Source organism: Gorilla gorilla, chromosome 16 (genome assembly GCF_029281585.2).
Source record: "Gorilla gorilla gorilla isolate KB3781 chromosome 16, NHGRI_mGorGor1-v2.1_pri, whole genome shotgun sequence".
NCBI lineage: Eukaryota > Metazoa > Chordata > Mammalia > Primates > Hominidae > Gorilla > Gorilla gorilla.
Window position 1 is genome coordinate 94,182,791 of NC_073240.2, and position 14,725 is coordinate 94,197,515.

General features: G+C 37.7%; 1 protein-coding gene across 6 annotated transcripts in view; it reads left to right on the forward strand.

Moving 5' to 3' along the window:
* Positions 1-14,725, forward strand: part of CHD2 (chromodomain helicase DNA binding protein 2) — a 144,824-nt gene that overhangs the window by 84,789 nt on the left and 45,310 nt on the right. For all 6 annotated transcript variants that reach the window (XM_063698855.1, XM_055364203.2, XM_031002048.3 and 3 more), the window contains 7 exons: positions 3,873-4,035; positions 4,367-4,519; positions 6,670-6,741; positions 10,018-10,167; positions 10,907-11,055; positions 12,860-12,956; positions 13,410-13,502. In XM_063698855.1, the coding sequence (XP_063554925.1) occupies positions 3,873-4,035; positions 4,367-4,519; positions 6,670-6,741; positions 10,018-10,167; positions 10,907-11,055; positions 12,860-12,956; positions 13,410-13,502 (877 nt within the window). The remainder of the gene's footprint in view (positions 1-3,872; positions 4,036-4,366; positions 4,520-6,669; positions 6,742-10,017; positions 10,168-10,906; positions 11,056-12,859; positions 12,957-13,409; positions 13,503-14,725) is intronic.

Consider the following 14,725-nt stretch of genomic DNA (forward strand, 5'->3'; position numbering starts at 1 on the left):
TCCGTTTGTGCATGTGCCATTTTGCTTGTTTTGGGATCGATGTAAGCTCCGTGCATTTTGCTTGTTTTGGGATCGATGTAAGCTCCGTGCATTTTGCTTATTTTGGGATCAATGTAAGCTCCATGCATTTTGCTTGTTTTGGGATCGATACAAGCTCCATTTGGGATCGATACAAGCTCCATGCATTTTGATTGGTTGGTATGTCTCTTAAGTATATTTTAATCAATTTATTTTTCTTTGCCTTATAAATTTTTTGAGTCAGGAAACTGAATTTATGTTTTGTAGACTTTTCTCACAGTCTGGATTTTGCTGATTCTAGCTCCATGGCATTCTTTAATATTTTCAGCCAGGTGTGGTGGCTCATGCCTATAATCCCAGCACTTTGGGAGGCTGAGGCAGGAGGATCGCTTTAGCCCAGTAGTTTGAGACCAGCCTGGGCAACATAGTGAGACCCCATCTCTATAAAAATAAAAAAATTTTTAAAAACCACTTTTCCTCCTAACTGTGTTTTCTGTATACTCATAAGTAAGTGTAAAAGCTTGATTAGACTCAGATTCAGTGTGACTTTAGAGGCAGAGGAATATTGTTTCACAGGATAAATGTCCTTTTTTGTGATGTTAGTGACTAATGATGAGCATTGCCTAGATCTGTTAATTCATTAGAGAGTATACAAAAGGGTGATATTCAAATTTTATCACTCACTTGTTTATTAGGTGGAATACTTCTATAAAAAGAAACTTTCCCATGTCAGCTGAGGAACAGTTCATATAGGAAAGGCAGAATAAGATTCTTTTTTACTTTTGCCATTTTCAAAGGAAAAGATCTACTTTTCTTCAAAGGTTTTGACCAATGAGATTTACTTTGGTATGATTATGAACTCATCAATTACACCTATTTATGTTTAATTCTGTGGGAGTTAATATCCATATTCATGCTCTAACAGTCCCATTTTTTGCTAGTGGGAACTTACTCAAGTTGGTTGTTGTAGTCCTTTTGACATAACTGTAATAGTAGTTGATAGTTTCTTTGCTATCTGGAATGATAAAGTGTTGCACATCCATCTTGTACATTTCCTGCCCCAGAACTAGAGTCAGCCATTTATCCAAGAAGTTCTGCATACTCCTTTACTAGGAAATGATATTTGTTTGTTTCTGTTTTTCCTCTGAAAATAGTTTAATACTATAAAATGTAAAAGGGGAAATAGTGTTACCTTAGTAACAACATGAATGTGTCAGTTGGTCAGTGCTATTTTGGGTGTTGATTGATCATATGATTTTTCTGGCTACTCTAGATACTTCCAGTTTACTTAAGCTGATTTAGTTGAGTTTTTATCACTTGCAATTTAAGAGTCCTGGCTAATATTCTGTTGCCTTCAGGCTGCACAACATGCAGGATTGAGGAAAGCACTAGAGAGCCAAAGAAAGTGAGTAGAGTTACTTCAAGGCCACCAGCGTTCCCCGCAATCCCTGTCCTCAGGCATAGGCCCTTCTGCTCTTCCCACTGTAGAGCAGCACCCATCCTCACCAAACCTCACTTCTGGGTGTGACTTCATAGACTGTTGGGTTCCACAGTACCCTGGAGTCCGAGGCTGTTGAGTCTGAAGGATCCTCAGAAGACTGGCCTCTTTCTGATGGTTTATGGACTATGGCAAAGATGAGGAAATGGTATTTGGAGACCACATACTGGGCCCTAGGGGTGCTCTTTGCAACTGCAACAAACATGGACAGAATTGGGAAATTTGTTTTTAATGGTAAAAATACATGATGAACAGTACCACAGAGATTTTATTTGATCTTACTGATCTTATGCCATACTAAAAATCTCACTTCCCAACCACACCAAGCTAATTCATTCTATACATACAACAAAGCTAATACTACCACCAACAATAAGAACAGTAAAAACAGGTTAAGATTTTCTTTTTTTTTTGAGATGGAGTCTCACTCTGTTACCCAGGCTGGAGTGTAGTGGCACGATCTCAGCTTACTGCAACAGGATTTTCTTTTTACAGGTTTTGTTTTTACTTATTTATTTATTTTTTGCTTTTTAAGGTTATATACCACAAGAAGTGGAAAAGAGTTTTAAAGTACTCAAGATAGTTTTTCTTCTGTGTCTTTAGGCCGCTAATGGATACATAGATTTATTTATTTCATTTTAGTTTTGATTTTTAGGGATTGCTTTAATTTTGTTTTTAAATTATAGTATTTGTAGATTTCCAAAGGCAAAGCTACAAAGCCTGGTATGTTCAAAGAAATGTAGCTTCAGTCCCTCTTCCCTCCATTCTAGTCCATCTTTTCCCATAGGTAATTATTATTATTATTTTTTGAGATGGAGTTTCGCTCTTGTTGCCCAGGCTGGAGTGTGATTGTGTGATCTCAGCTCACCTCAACCTCCGCCTCCCAGGTTCAAGTGATTCTCCTGCCTCAGCCTCCTGAATAGCTGGGATTACAGGCCTGCACCAGTACGCCCAGCTAATTTTGTAGTTTTAGTAGAGATGGAGTTTCATCATGTTGGTCAGGCTGGTCTCGAACTCCCAACCTCAGATGATCTGCCCCCTTCGGCCTCCCAAAGTGCTGGGATTAACAGGTGTGAGCCACCGCACCTGGCCCATAATTATTATTATTTTTTAACATTTTAATGCTTATCCTTCCTTTAACTTTTAATTATTAAATAAAAGCAAATGCATTTTAACTTTGAATATCCTCCTTTCTCTTAGGTAAGTGGTAGCATACCGTATACACTTTTCTCTGCCTTCCTTTTTTCCTTAATGATGCATGGCTGAAGAGCACCCCATAGTAGCTTATAGAGATAGGCCTTTATGATGCATAGTGTTCCACTGAGGTTATATAGTATGGTTTATTCAACCAGTTTCCTTGTGGTAGGCATTTAGATTGTTTTACCTACTTTTATAAATAGTTCTGGAGTGAAGACCTTGAGATAGATTCCTAAAGTGTGATTTCTAAGAGAAGCATGAAGAAATTGCGCCACTCAGGAAAAAAATGTACTTTCAGTATTTTGGAGTTTGTGGTTAAGGAATATACATAGGTATACATGAATATATCTGTATTTCTCCTCCAAATTTGGGTAGAAAACATACTGATAAGTTATTTTGTCAGATAAAATACTTTTCTACAATGTTAAAATGGGTATATAGCCTCTATTTTATGGTATATTTACATTTATTTAACCTCATAATGTTAGCTTATTTCCAATTTTTATATTTCAGTGAAGAGTGTTTCAGTGACAGTCATTTTCCATTCACACATGCACACACAGGTTGAGTCTCTTATCAAAAATGCTTGGGGACCAGAAGTATTTCAGATTTTGGGATATTTGCTTTATACTTACTAGTTAAGCATTCCAAATCTGGAAATCAGAACTGTAAAATGCTCTAATGAGAATTTCCTTTGAGCGTCATACTGGCACTCAGAAAGTTTTGAGTGCCATTCTGGAACATTTTAGATTTTCACATTTAGGATTCTCAGCCTTTGTGTACACACACACACACTTAAATATGTATAAAGTACATGTGTGTAAATATGTAAAATGTATGTATGTGTGTGTGTCTGTATATTTGTAAAGCATATGTGTGTGTTGTCTATATGTAGAGAGAGTTGTTTTCTTCTAGTATTCCTGTGTTCAGTGAGGTTGAAATATCCAGCAGAATCTTTAACATTCCTAATTCTGACTGGAGATGTGAAAGATGTATGATTAGATGGCAGGAGATACAAAAGAAAATATTCTTTGCTTCTTAAACTTTTTTAGGCCTCTTTTTTTCTCCACAATACTACTACTTTCTCTTATACTCTTCTGGTACCTACAACTTTCTGTTTTTTTGTATCTAGTAGTATCATTATCATTTTAATTTGCAGGTGGATTCTGACCAGGAATTACAAGGCTCTTGCCAAAGGAACAAGAGGCAGCACATCTGGTTTTCTTAATATTGTGATGGAACTGAAAAAATGTTGCAACCACTGCTATCTGATTAAACCCCCTGAAGAAAATGAAAGGGAAAATGGACAGGAGATTCTTCTGGTAGGTAGTTCCTCATAATTACTTTCTCAAAAAAATGCTTAGTTTCTCTAGGTGCTTTTCATCAGAATGCTCTATTTCCTTCTTGGTGACCTATCAAGGATCATCAAAGGAAGCTTTAAAAATGGGAGAAAAAAGGTAACTAAGAATGATTTGGAAAGTATAGTATCAACAGATACTGGGAAAAAGAACATTTCGGGAATTGCTGGTCAAGCAGGTTGCTAAGGGCTTCAGAAAGCTTTAAGATGATTTTTAAAATATGGATTTGTAGAGATTAGGGAAGATTAAAATTTGTGTTTCAACATAATTATTGGAATGTCTTTTAAATCTTCAGTCCCTCATAAGGAGCAGTGGGAAGTTGATTTTATTAGACAAACTGTTGACAAGACTTCGAGAAAGGGGGAATCGAGTGCTTATCTTCTCTCAGATGGTGAGAATGTTGGATATCCTGGCTGAATACCTAACTATTAAACACTATCCTTTCCAGGTAAGGTGATTTCAGTAATTGCTGTGGGGGGAATCAATCTCTCTCTCCGCCTCCCCTCCCCAACCTTCCTACACTGGGTTGTATGCTTTGCTTGTTAAAGTAGGAAGTAAGAGTTTTCTTGTTTCAAAGAAGTTAAGGTTAGGATTCCAGGAGGGTCTTAATTTTTACTTGCATGCCTTTAGGCTACCATATGAAAGTGGTCATGAGGAGACCATTCGTTTTTTGAAGGTGGGTGGGGAGGATTAGAGAAAGTCAAACTGGGCAAGATAAAAAAGGATGTCAGATGGCATCTTATTGCATGTGTATGGTGAAAGTAGAGAGGAAATAAGTGTGAGCTCAATTCCAGGAGCCCAAATCCTAGAAGGAGAGGGCAGTATCAGACATTCACCCCAAAAGTTGACCCTGGCTGTGAGGCTGGGAATATAGCAGAACACTGCTACTTAAAACCTTGCTACTCCCTGAAGTAAGTGATGATGGCTTCCCCTATTTTCTGTGGAGTTCTTTAACTGGAGTTACTATCTTCACACAGTTATCTCCTATGGGAAAAAAATTTCTTCCTCATAATAACATTTTTCTAGGTGTATATAATCTAGTAGAAACTTATTCTCTGATCTATTTATAGACACATAGACATATACGCAATTTACCTTGTCTCTTGGCATATGTTTATAGTGCTTTGATTTTTAAGATTTATTCCATTTTTTTAAAACTTTGAATGGATGAACTCTTCTACCAGCTCACATAATTACGCTGGGATTGAAGAAACTTGGACCAATGATTATCTCCTAAGAAGGCCCACCTTTAAGACTATCAGATTGATTATCTTTCAAAATACCCTGAAAGGCATTGTTACATCCATAATATCTTATATGGTCTTTCAGTTGCTGTCTTAGAATATAGCTTAAGGCTGTGCTTGTTATCAAGAAACAGCCTATTGCAAAAAGTCACTTCTCTGTCAGTGAATCGAATCCCTGTGAGCTTTCATTCCTAGGAAATCCCATGATACCAAGTAAATCAAGAATGCATCGTTTTTCTCTCTAGGGAATAGATAAGCTTGGTCAGTGACTTTTAGATAATTAATGCCCTCGACTAATGGGAATATTAAAAGGCGGCATTAGGTTTTCTGATTTCAAGTAAAGGCTCTGAATCTCCCATTGAATACATCTTTGGTTTAAGGCTCTGAGTAGAGTAGTCAGTGAGAAAGAAGTAAGGGACTCCTCACCTGTCAGTTGACTTGAGTTAGGTATGGTGGGCAGAGTTCTGGGTATGTAGGCCCTTCCACAGAGTCTGCTGCCAGCCAAGTCACCTTTCAGGTTAGTTTTGCCTTCTGTAAAATGAAGTATTTTGTTCATCTCAAGTGGTGATTGTGAGGGGATGAAACGCGAAAGTGATTTTAAAGAGTAAGAAATGCTTTATAAAATGTACAGCATGCAGATGATAATTCTTTAGTATTTTATGTGTTAATGGTTTCTCTATGGTGACATTGTATTGCATGTAGAACTGACATATGTTCTAATAAAGGAATTGTGTATGCTAATAAATGCCAGGGGCTTTCTTGAATTCACATGTAGTTTAGCTGCTTGAACACTTTACTGTGATTTCAGAGTGTAATTTTTGGCAAAGCTGGGATATATGATCAATTTTAACATTTTCAATGATTCAGCAAAATGTTTTTCAAACAAAATTATTATATAAATAAATTTTTGGTTTGTGTGACACTTTAAGTGATAGTTTTAGCCACATTAGCTAAGAAGCATCATTTTTCTGCAGGAGCTTAGTATTGGGTGACCCGTGGTTCTATTTCCTAATCTCTGCAGTACCTACAGAAACAGAAGTAAACCCAGCCTCCAAGCACAGGTTGGGTTTTCGTCTTTCTCCTTTTAGGTACTGGCAGCCATTCTGATCCTTGGCTAAACCTAGACAGTCCTTTGAATCAGAAGCTTGTAACCTTGAGTCTGTAACTGGAGAGCTCAGGTCGAGTAGGGTAGGGTGTGCTTCTTAAGCACAGCTTCTTCATAGCGCTTTGCCAGTGCATTCCAGTTATTTTTACTCAGTGGGTGTTCAGGTGATAAAGGTTCCAAGTCTGCTGTTCTATTCTGAGTGTAGCTGATCTTCCTATCTTACAGTTTTCTTGTGGTTTATTTTTACAGCGTCTGGATGGTTCCATCAAGGGAGAAATCCGAAAACAGGCACTGGACCACTTCAATGCAGATGGGTCTGAGGTATACTATGCATGGCTTTGTTATTTGAGCAACTTGGGCTCTGCATCAAGGGGAAAGTCTTTCTCGCTTAATGTATTCTGTTTCAGAAACAATTTATAGTGCAATTCTTTTGCCTTGAGAAGAAAATGAGAAATCTCTCATATAAAAGATGGTGTTTTGTTGTCACTGCAGAAAAATAAATATGTGCTTATTTATCTCCCCTCTTCTGAGTTGACAATAGAGTGGTTCTCCTGGTAGCTTCCAGATACCAAATCCTTGGGCGTGGAAGAGCAGTAAGGCAGGAGTAAGGGAGAGTTGGGCAATAGAATTAATATAAGAAGGTTCTGATCTCTGTACTCTTTTGGTGACTAAGTCCTGAAAAATATATTTGCCATGTCTCAAATGTGTTGGACTTCTGATACAGTGTGGCTTAATGTTCTTGCTCTCGCTAACAGCAACATTTTACAATCAGTGTCGAGCTTGGATTAGGCACTATGAAGTATTTTGTTTGGGGGGCACATATAGAAGAGCTACTTAGGATGGAATAGAAGGTATGACAACATTGTAGTTTGTGCATATCAAATCATCAGATGCCATGGGATTTGAGAGAAGTGGGAGAGAAGAGTTTTGGTGTGAATAAAACTGTAATAATGTGTAGAGCTAAAGGAAGCAGTGGAGACAACCTGAAGTAGAAGTGTTTCACAGAGAATGCTAATTTCTGGAGCCTGAGCCACTACTTTTTTTTTTTTAAACAGATAGAACAGACTTAGCTTTCTGAAGAGCTTTAAAAACTCTTGATGCCTGTGCCTGTTACTACAGAATGCTCTGCTGTCTGCCTTTAGAGTGTAGAAATCCTAGTTAGACTAGTATTCTGGCTACTTCTGTAGTCTAAACATTTACTTCTTGAGGAGCTTGGGGCATTAATCTATTCAGAGCCAAGGCTCTGGTTCATTAAGGATAAGAGGAATGGAATAATTAAAGACATCGGTCATCAACTAATTCCCATTCCTCCTTTCCTTGCTCCTTGTTTCCTCAGCTGTAAAATCACAATGATTCCGATACCCCACTTCATAATATTGCTGTGAGGATTAAATTTGGTAATCAACATAAAGCACTGATTACATTGCCCAGTGCATAGTAAGCGCTCTAAATATCTGCTATTTTTATCATGTAGTGTTGGTTGAAATTGGTTTTGTGTTCTCCACTCTTAGTTTAAAAAATAGTATGAGTCGAATGTTTCATATTGCCCTGTCTCAGGGGAAAAAAAAAGTTGCTTTTTGCATAGCTCTCAGTTGATTCCCACTCACCATGATGGCTATATAGAACACAAGTTCTCTACCATTTCTGCAGTATTTTAAAAATTCCTTTAAATAACTAAATATTTATTATGGGGCAAAATATTATATGCTTACTTAGAATATTGGGAAGATGGTAAAGAATACAAAGAAAAAAACAATTGTACCCCTCATTCTAGACACAACTTGCTGTTCACATCTTTGGGGTGTATTTCCATTCCTACTAGATGGAACCATTTATATGTTTACCTAATTCGGATCATGTTGCATACAGTTTTGTTCCCTTCAAAATTATACTTTGAGGCTAGGCGCATAGTGGCTCACACCTGTAATCTTAGCACTTTGGGAGGCCAAGATGGGGGAGGATCACTTGAGACCAGGAGTTTGAGACCAGCCTGGTCAACATAGTGAGACCTGTCTCTACCAAAAAAAAAAAAAAGTTTCCCCATGTTATTAAAGATTTTACAAAATTTAATTTCTAGGCCCATAGCAAGACCCTATCTCTACAAAAAATTAAAAAATGAGCCGTGCATGGTATTGTGCGCTTGTAGTTCCAGCTGTTCAGGACACAGGCAGGAGGATCCCTTGAGACCAGGAGTTTGAGGCTGCAGTGAGCTAGGATTGCCCCACTGCACTCCAGCCTGGGTGACAGAATGAGACCCTGTCTCAAAAAAAAAAAAAAAAATTTTTTTTTAAATTTCTAAATTTTTCTTATGCTTGTACCATTTATTTATTTAACCACCTTACCGTTAGTGGCATTGAGTTTTATAATTTTTTAACCTTTGTCAACTTGATCATAGATGCAGACGACTTATTATAATCCACGTTATCCTTGCTAAAGAGTGATATAGCAGATTGTTGGTTGATATGATCATTTTGACTCCAGATTTCATTTGTTTTAGATATCTCATCTTAAATTGTCCACTGTTTATCTTTAGACTTCTCTTTGGAGTGTGGTGGTGCTTAATATTTCTCTTAAGAATCACAGATTATGTGCCTGGACACTCCTGTTGATCACTTCTTTATTGGAATTGTTTAAAATTCTTGTGAAGCAGCTGTCTCCATTTTTATTTCTATGGCATAATGTTGTTGAATGTGACTATTAGGACATGGAGACCTTTTCATTGCATCTCTATGTGTATGCTAAATATACCCGTTTATCAAGATGGAACTCAGGACTACCAGTTTTTCAATGCTGCTTCTCTCTGCTACAAAGGCATCAGCTTTTGACATATATGATTAAATTCCCTGAAAATAGAAATATTTCACCTTTTCCCCCCCTGGCTTATATATTTTATTCTTTTTCTCCTGCCCCCATATTTTTCTGAGCACTCAGATGCAGGCAGGTGTGCTGTCCCTGCCCAGTCTCTACTGTCATTGCTGTGGAGACTGCAATGTCAGTGCCTGGGTGGTTCCACACATCGCTCTCCAGCCAAACCTGTTTGGATTTTTTTGTAATTTTGGCATGTTTTGTGGTAATTGAGGATCCTGTGGTTCTCAACACTTACCATATATGATCTATTTAGTGCAGTGTTTCTGTATTTCTCGCCAGCCTAACAAACATAAATATTTATATAATAAAGTATCTCTGTTTATACTAACTGACTTACATGGCATAATCTACCTTTTCCCTAAAAATAATTATACAGGTGACTTTCTGGAGTTAATGATCTCCATGATAATTGTTTGTCTGTTTTTATTATTGTTGCTGTTAACTTCTTGTATATTAGTTGTAGCCGGGAGGTAACACTAATTCTCTCGCTCCCATTGCCTTATTAGATTCTACTCTACTCCTGTTCATGGCACTGACTTTGCCTCTTAATCAAATGAAAATTCATTCTACCATCAAGTCCCTGACATTCTTTTAGCCTCCATAAAGTTTGTCCATCATATCTCACTTTTCTTCACACCTGCAGGGGTTTCCAGGTATAAGGGCTTATTGGACTGTGAAACTGTTTCTGAGAAGGCCACTGCATAAAGTAGTATATTGCATTGTGTACAGGACTTCTGTTTCCTGCTCTCGACAAGGGCTGGTGGCCTGGGAATCAATTTGGCTTCAGCGGACACAGTCGTCATCTTTGACTCTGACTGGAACCCCCAGAATGACTTGCAGGCACAAGCCCGAGCGCATAGAATTGGTCAGAAGAAGCAGGTCAGTATGGAGAGGCTTCTGGAAATTGCTTTAGGGTGGGGGGCCAGGGGGCTTGTTCAGCCCTTTCAGGATGTTCATAAAATGCTTTTTCCCTGTTTTGCTTTTATTTCCCCTGAAGCATTGATTTCTGTTTTTTAACTAGCACAGAGATGTTGTCTTTGGGCCCAAGATGAACCTATTAAGGAACTTTTCTTTTTCTCTGTTTGAAAAATACAACATCAGCGACCTTCTATGTGTTTATCTTGAGAGAGATATATGATGAATAGACTTAGAACTGAACATTTTCTCTATTTTAGTATGGAAAAGTTAAATATCCTATTGTTCGTTTTTATTATACATGACAGTGTTAGCTTTAAAGGTACTTTGGAAAACCACACACTTTGTTTATGAATCTTAAAGTCTGTTCTATATTGGATAACCCGTAAGTTTCATTCTTGGCCAAAGATTCTGTTTTTGTGAAACTTTCCATCAGTGAAGCACAATTTTTATTGATGGAACAGGCCATAACGACAGATCTTTAGAGGCAATTTTATTTAAGACTGTAACCTGCTGCACATAGTAAAAGTATTGCATCTACTTAAGCTGCCTGCTTGGATGGCTTACAGTCTTTTATGGTTAGAGAATAAATTCTGTTAAAATTTTCCCCTCTTGGTTTTTGACAGAGCTAATCTTTCTCTCTTTTTTTTGGGGGGGTGGGGGGGTGGTTCAGGCATAAGCATAACAGTTCCTTTTCCTACAGGTAAATATTTACCGCTTAGTTACAAAGGGGACTGTGGAGGAGGACATCATAGAACGGGCCAAAAAGAAGATGGTATTAGATCATCTGGTGATTCAGCGCATGGACACCACTGGCCGGACGATCCTGGAAAACAACTCGGGAAGGTCCAAGTAAGTGCCAGGAAGATTGGGAGGTAGGCAGAATCAAATTGATTTTACATCACTGTTGGATATAATAGGATTTTCTACCACAGACATTAGTCTATTCATTACCTGGAAGATGCCAGGCCAGAACCACAAATAGGATAGCATTTTCACTTTGAGTTTCTTGGTTCCTTTTTTTGCCCATCACCCCCCTGCTTATGTGTTTTCCTCTCTTTCTTGCCCTCTCCCTTACCTTTGCTTTTGGCTGCTCATGTGACATATGACACAGCAACAGCAGTGGAGTTGTGTGTTGGGTGTCAGCCCAGCATAATGTCACCTTTGACTTTTCTGCAGTGAGAATCCAGATTGGATTGGCAGCTGTTTTTTTTTTTTCACTATTGGCAAAAATGTTTGTGTGGAGATTGTTGTGCCTTCTTCTGTTGGAAACAGAAGGGTATAAAAAGAAAGTAATGAAGTTTTAATTGGCTTTGGGAAGAGGCACAGCTACATCTCCTATAAAGTTTAATTAGCCAGGCATGGTGGCAGGTGCCTGCAGTCTCAGCTACTTGGGAGGCTGAGGCAGGAGAATGGCGTGAACCCGGGAAGTGGAGCTTACAGTGAGCCGAGATCGTGCCACTGCAGTCCAGCCTGGGCGACCGATAATAATAATAATAATAATAATATTATCAAAATAATAATATTATTATTATCAAAATAATATTATTATCAAAATAATAATATTATTATCAAAATAATAATATTATTATCAAAATAATAATATTATTATCAAAATAATAATATTATCAAAATAATAATATTATTATCAAAATAATAATATTATCAAAATAATAATATTATTATCAAAATAATAATATTATTATTATCAAAATAATATTATCAAAATAATATCAAAATAATATCAATATTATCAAGATAATAATGATATCAAAATAATATCAATATTATCAAGATAATATTGATATTATTATCAAAATAATAATAAAAATAAATTTACATTTTGAGCAGATTGTTGAGTGTCTTCTGTGGCGGTGTTGCAGCTATGTTTTTTGTTTGTTTGTTTGTTTTTGAGATGGAGTCTCGCTCGGTCGCCCAGGTTGGAGTGCGCTGGCACGATCTTAGCTCATTGCAACCTCTGTCTCCTAGGTTGAAGTGATTCTTGTGCCTCAGCCTCCCGAGTAGCTGGGACTACAGGTGTGCACCACCACAGCTAGCTAATTTTTTTTTTTTTTTTTTTTTAGTAGAGACAGGGTTTTTCCATGTTGGCCAGACTGGTCTCAAACTCCTGACCTCAAGTGATAGGCCCACCTCAGCCCCTCAAAGTGCTGGGATTATAGGTGTGAGCCATTGTGCCCGCTGCAGCTATGTTAAAGGTGTATTCAAATTAGCTCTTCCTAAATAAAATGTTTTCAGATAGTTTTCTGTTTAAGAGGAACCTAGATGAGAAAAGCCTAGCTCTTTTATTTTGGACCGGGGTTGAGAGGGTTGAAAATTCTTGGTGAATTGTAACTTTCTGAGTAAAAGGCCAAAGGAAAGAGCTCCATTCTGTAACATTGCTAGTCACCTTTCTGGCTTACCCATGCAATAGGTGAACTAGTAGGACTGTAACTAATTTTCTATTCTGCTGGTTTAGGGTTACCATCACAGACTCATCCTGTAGATAGAAAATGAGATGGTTGAGAAATCATTTTTCTTGAGGCAGAGTTTATATTTTCAGCAGTTAACTTGACCTCTTTCTGAAGGATAGTTATTCTGAAGTAGAACACTTTAGAGGTTATTTGATGTTTCTAACAACTACATTTTACTTCCACAGCTCAAATCCTTTTAATAAAGAAGAGCTGACAGCTATTTTGAAATTTGGAGCAGAGGATCTCTTCAAAGAACTGGAAGGGGAGGAATCAGAACCTCAGGTAATTAACAATAAGGAGAGGGAAATTTTTTTGAGAAGTATGATCTGTGAGAGTCTAAATTTTCTGTAAGAAGATTCTGTTAGAGGCTTTTGTGAAGAAAAAGTAATTACTTGAAGGACAGTGTGTTTTTCTTTCGTAGGAATCTCATAGCTCTTACCAAATTGAGTAGGAAGGAATTAGTAAAGCATTCGAGTATACTTTTTTGGGTTGTTTTTTTCTCCCATTTCTGTTCGTTTTAATTTTTGAAGTTTCACCTTGTCATTTGTATAAATTATAGTTTGAGACATTAGATGTAAAGGATTTAGAGTTGAAACTGAAAGTAAATGAAATATCAGAAAGGAGAATTGGTTTATTTGCACCAAACATTTTTAGTAAATACGAATAATTTCTGGGCAACTAGGCAACTCATCTGTTGCCATTTTATTCTATTCGTGTTGGCTTTTGTTCTTTTAGGAAATGGATATAGATGAAATTTTGCGGTTGGCTGAAACGAGAGAGAATGAAGTGTCAACAAGTGCAACAGATGAACTTCTATCACAGTTTAAGGTATGAAGATCTTTGTGGGAGAGAGTTCTCAGCATTGATTCATTAATGATTACTAATGTTTATGAACGCTTTCTTTGTGCTAGGCACTCTGCTTTTCTCTTTACCTGAATTGAGTCATATCCTCAATATTGTTCTCTGAATTGTGAGTATGTTGTGAATGTAGGTTCTACAGTCCGCACGAAGGTAATCACTGAAGTGGGCTATCCTGTGTAGAGTCAGTGTGTGGCGGAGAAGAAATCACTGAAGAGAGGGCTCTGTAGAGAGCCAGGACAGAGTGTAGAACCAGGACGTGTGGAGCACTTTGGGACACATTAATAGATCAGATGCCAAAGAGAGGTCAAAGATAGGAAAAGAGTAGATGACAATTAGAAGGCTCTGATGACATGGTGAGATTTTAGTTTGTTTTTTGTTTGTTTGGTAAGTGAGAGAAAGAGGTGTCAGTGGTGTCTCATATAACAGAAAATTACATGAAATGAGGACTAAACACAAAAGTTGGGCACCAGATGAATAGGAGGTGGCAGCACAGAGTATCAATGTTATTAAAAAGCTGAGCGAAAGAGTAAAGGGATGCTAAATTATATGGCTAGAAGGTTGAAGCAAGACAAGGTTTTTGAAAGATGTTACCATGTTTCTAGTTTGAGGAAAGAACTTGAGTATAGGGAGATATTGAAGGTTCTCAGGAAGGAAATGATTTGATGGCACATTGCCCCAGAGGAGACTGGAAGGGATACAGTCAAAAGCACAGATGGAAGACTTGGCCTTGGAAAGAAAAAGGACAAGTACACTTTAGGGAAGAGGAGGAAAGAGATGCTGTGGGAGTTTAATTTATGCTCTTAATGACTAGTAAAGTAAGTGAGATGTTTGCTTGAGAAGTGGAAAAGATTTGGGACAGCCATGGATGAGGCAGAAAGTTGTTGGGAGGAACCTGATAGGGAGTCAGCTGAATTGAGATGATACAGCTTTGCCGTGGAGCCAGTCAGCAGGGTCATATGACTTTCTCCAGCAATACTTTTGAGGTCAGAGAAATTGAATCAGTTGGCTATCCCAAGGTGGGAGATTGGCTTGGGAGGCACAGGAAAGTCAAAATAACAAAGGTTTTCAAGATTCATGTGACAGCTTGGAAGGAAGGTTTGACCATGGGTTGATTCCATGGAGGTAGAGAAGCAAGAGAGACCTGATGATTACAATGATGGCTAAGTGCAGTATGCCCATTAGGATTGAAT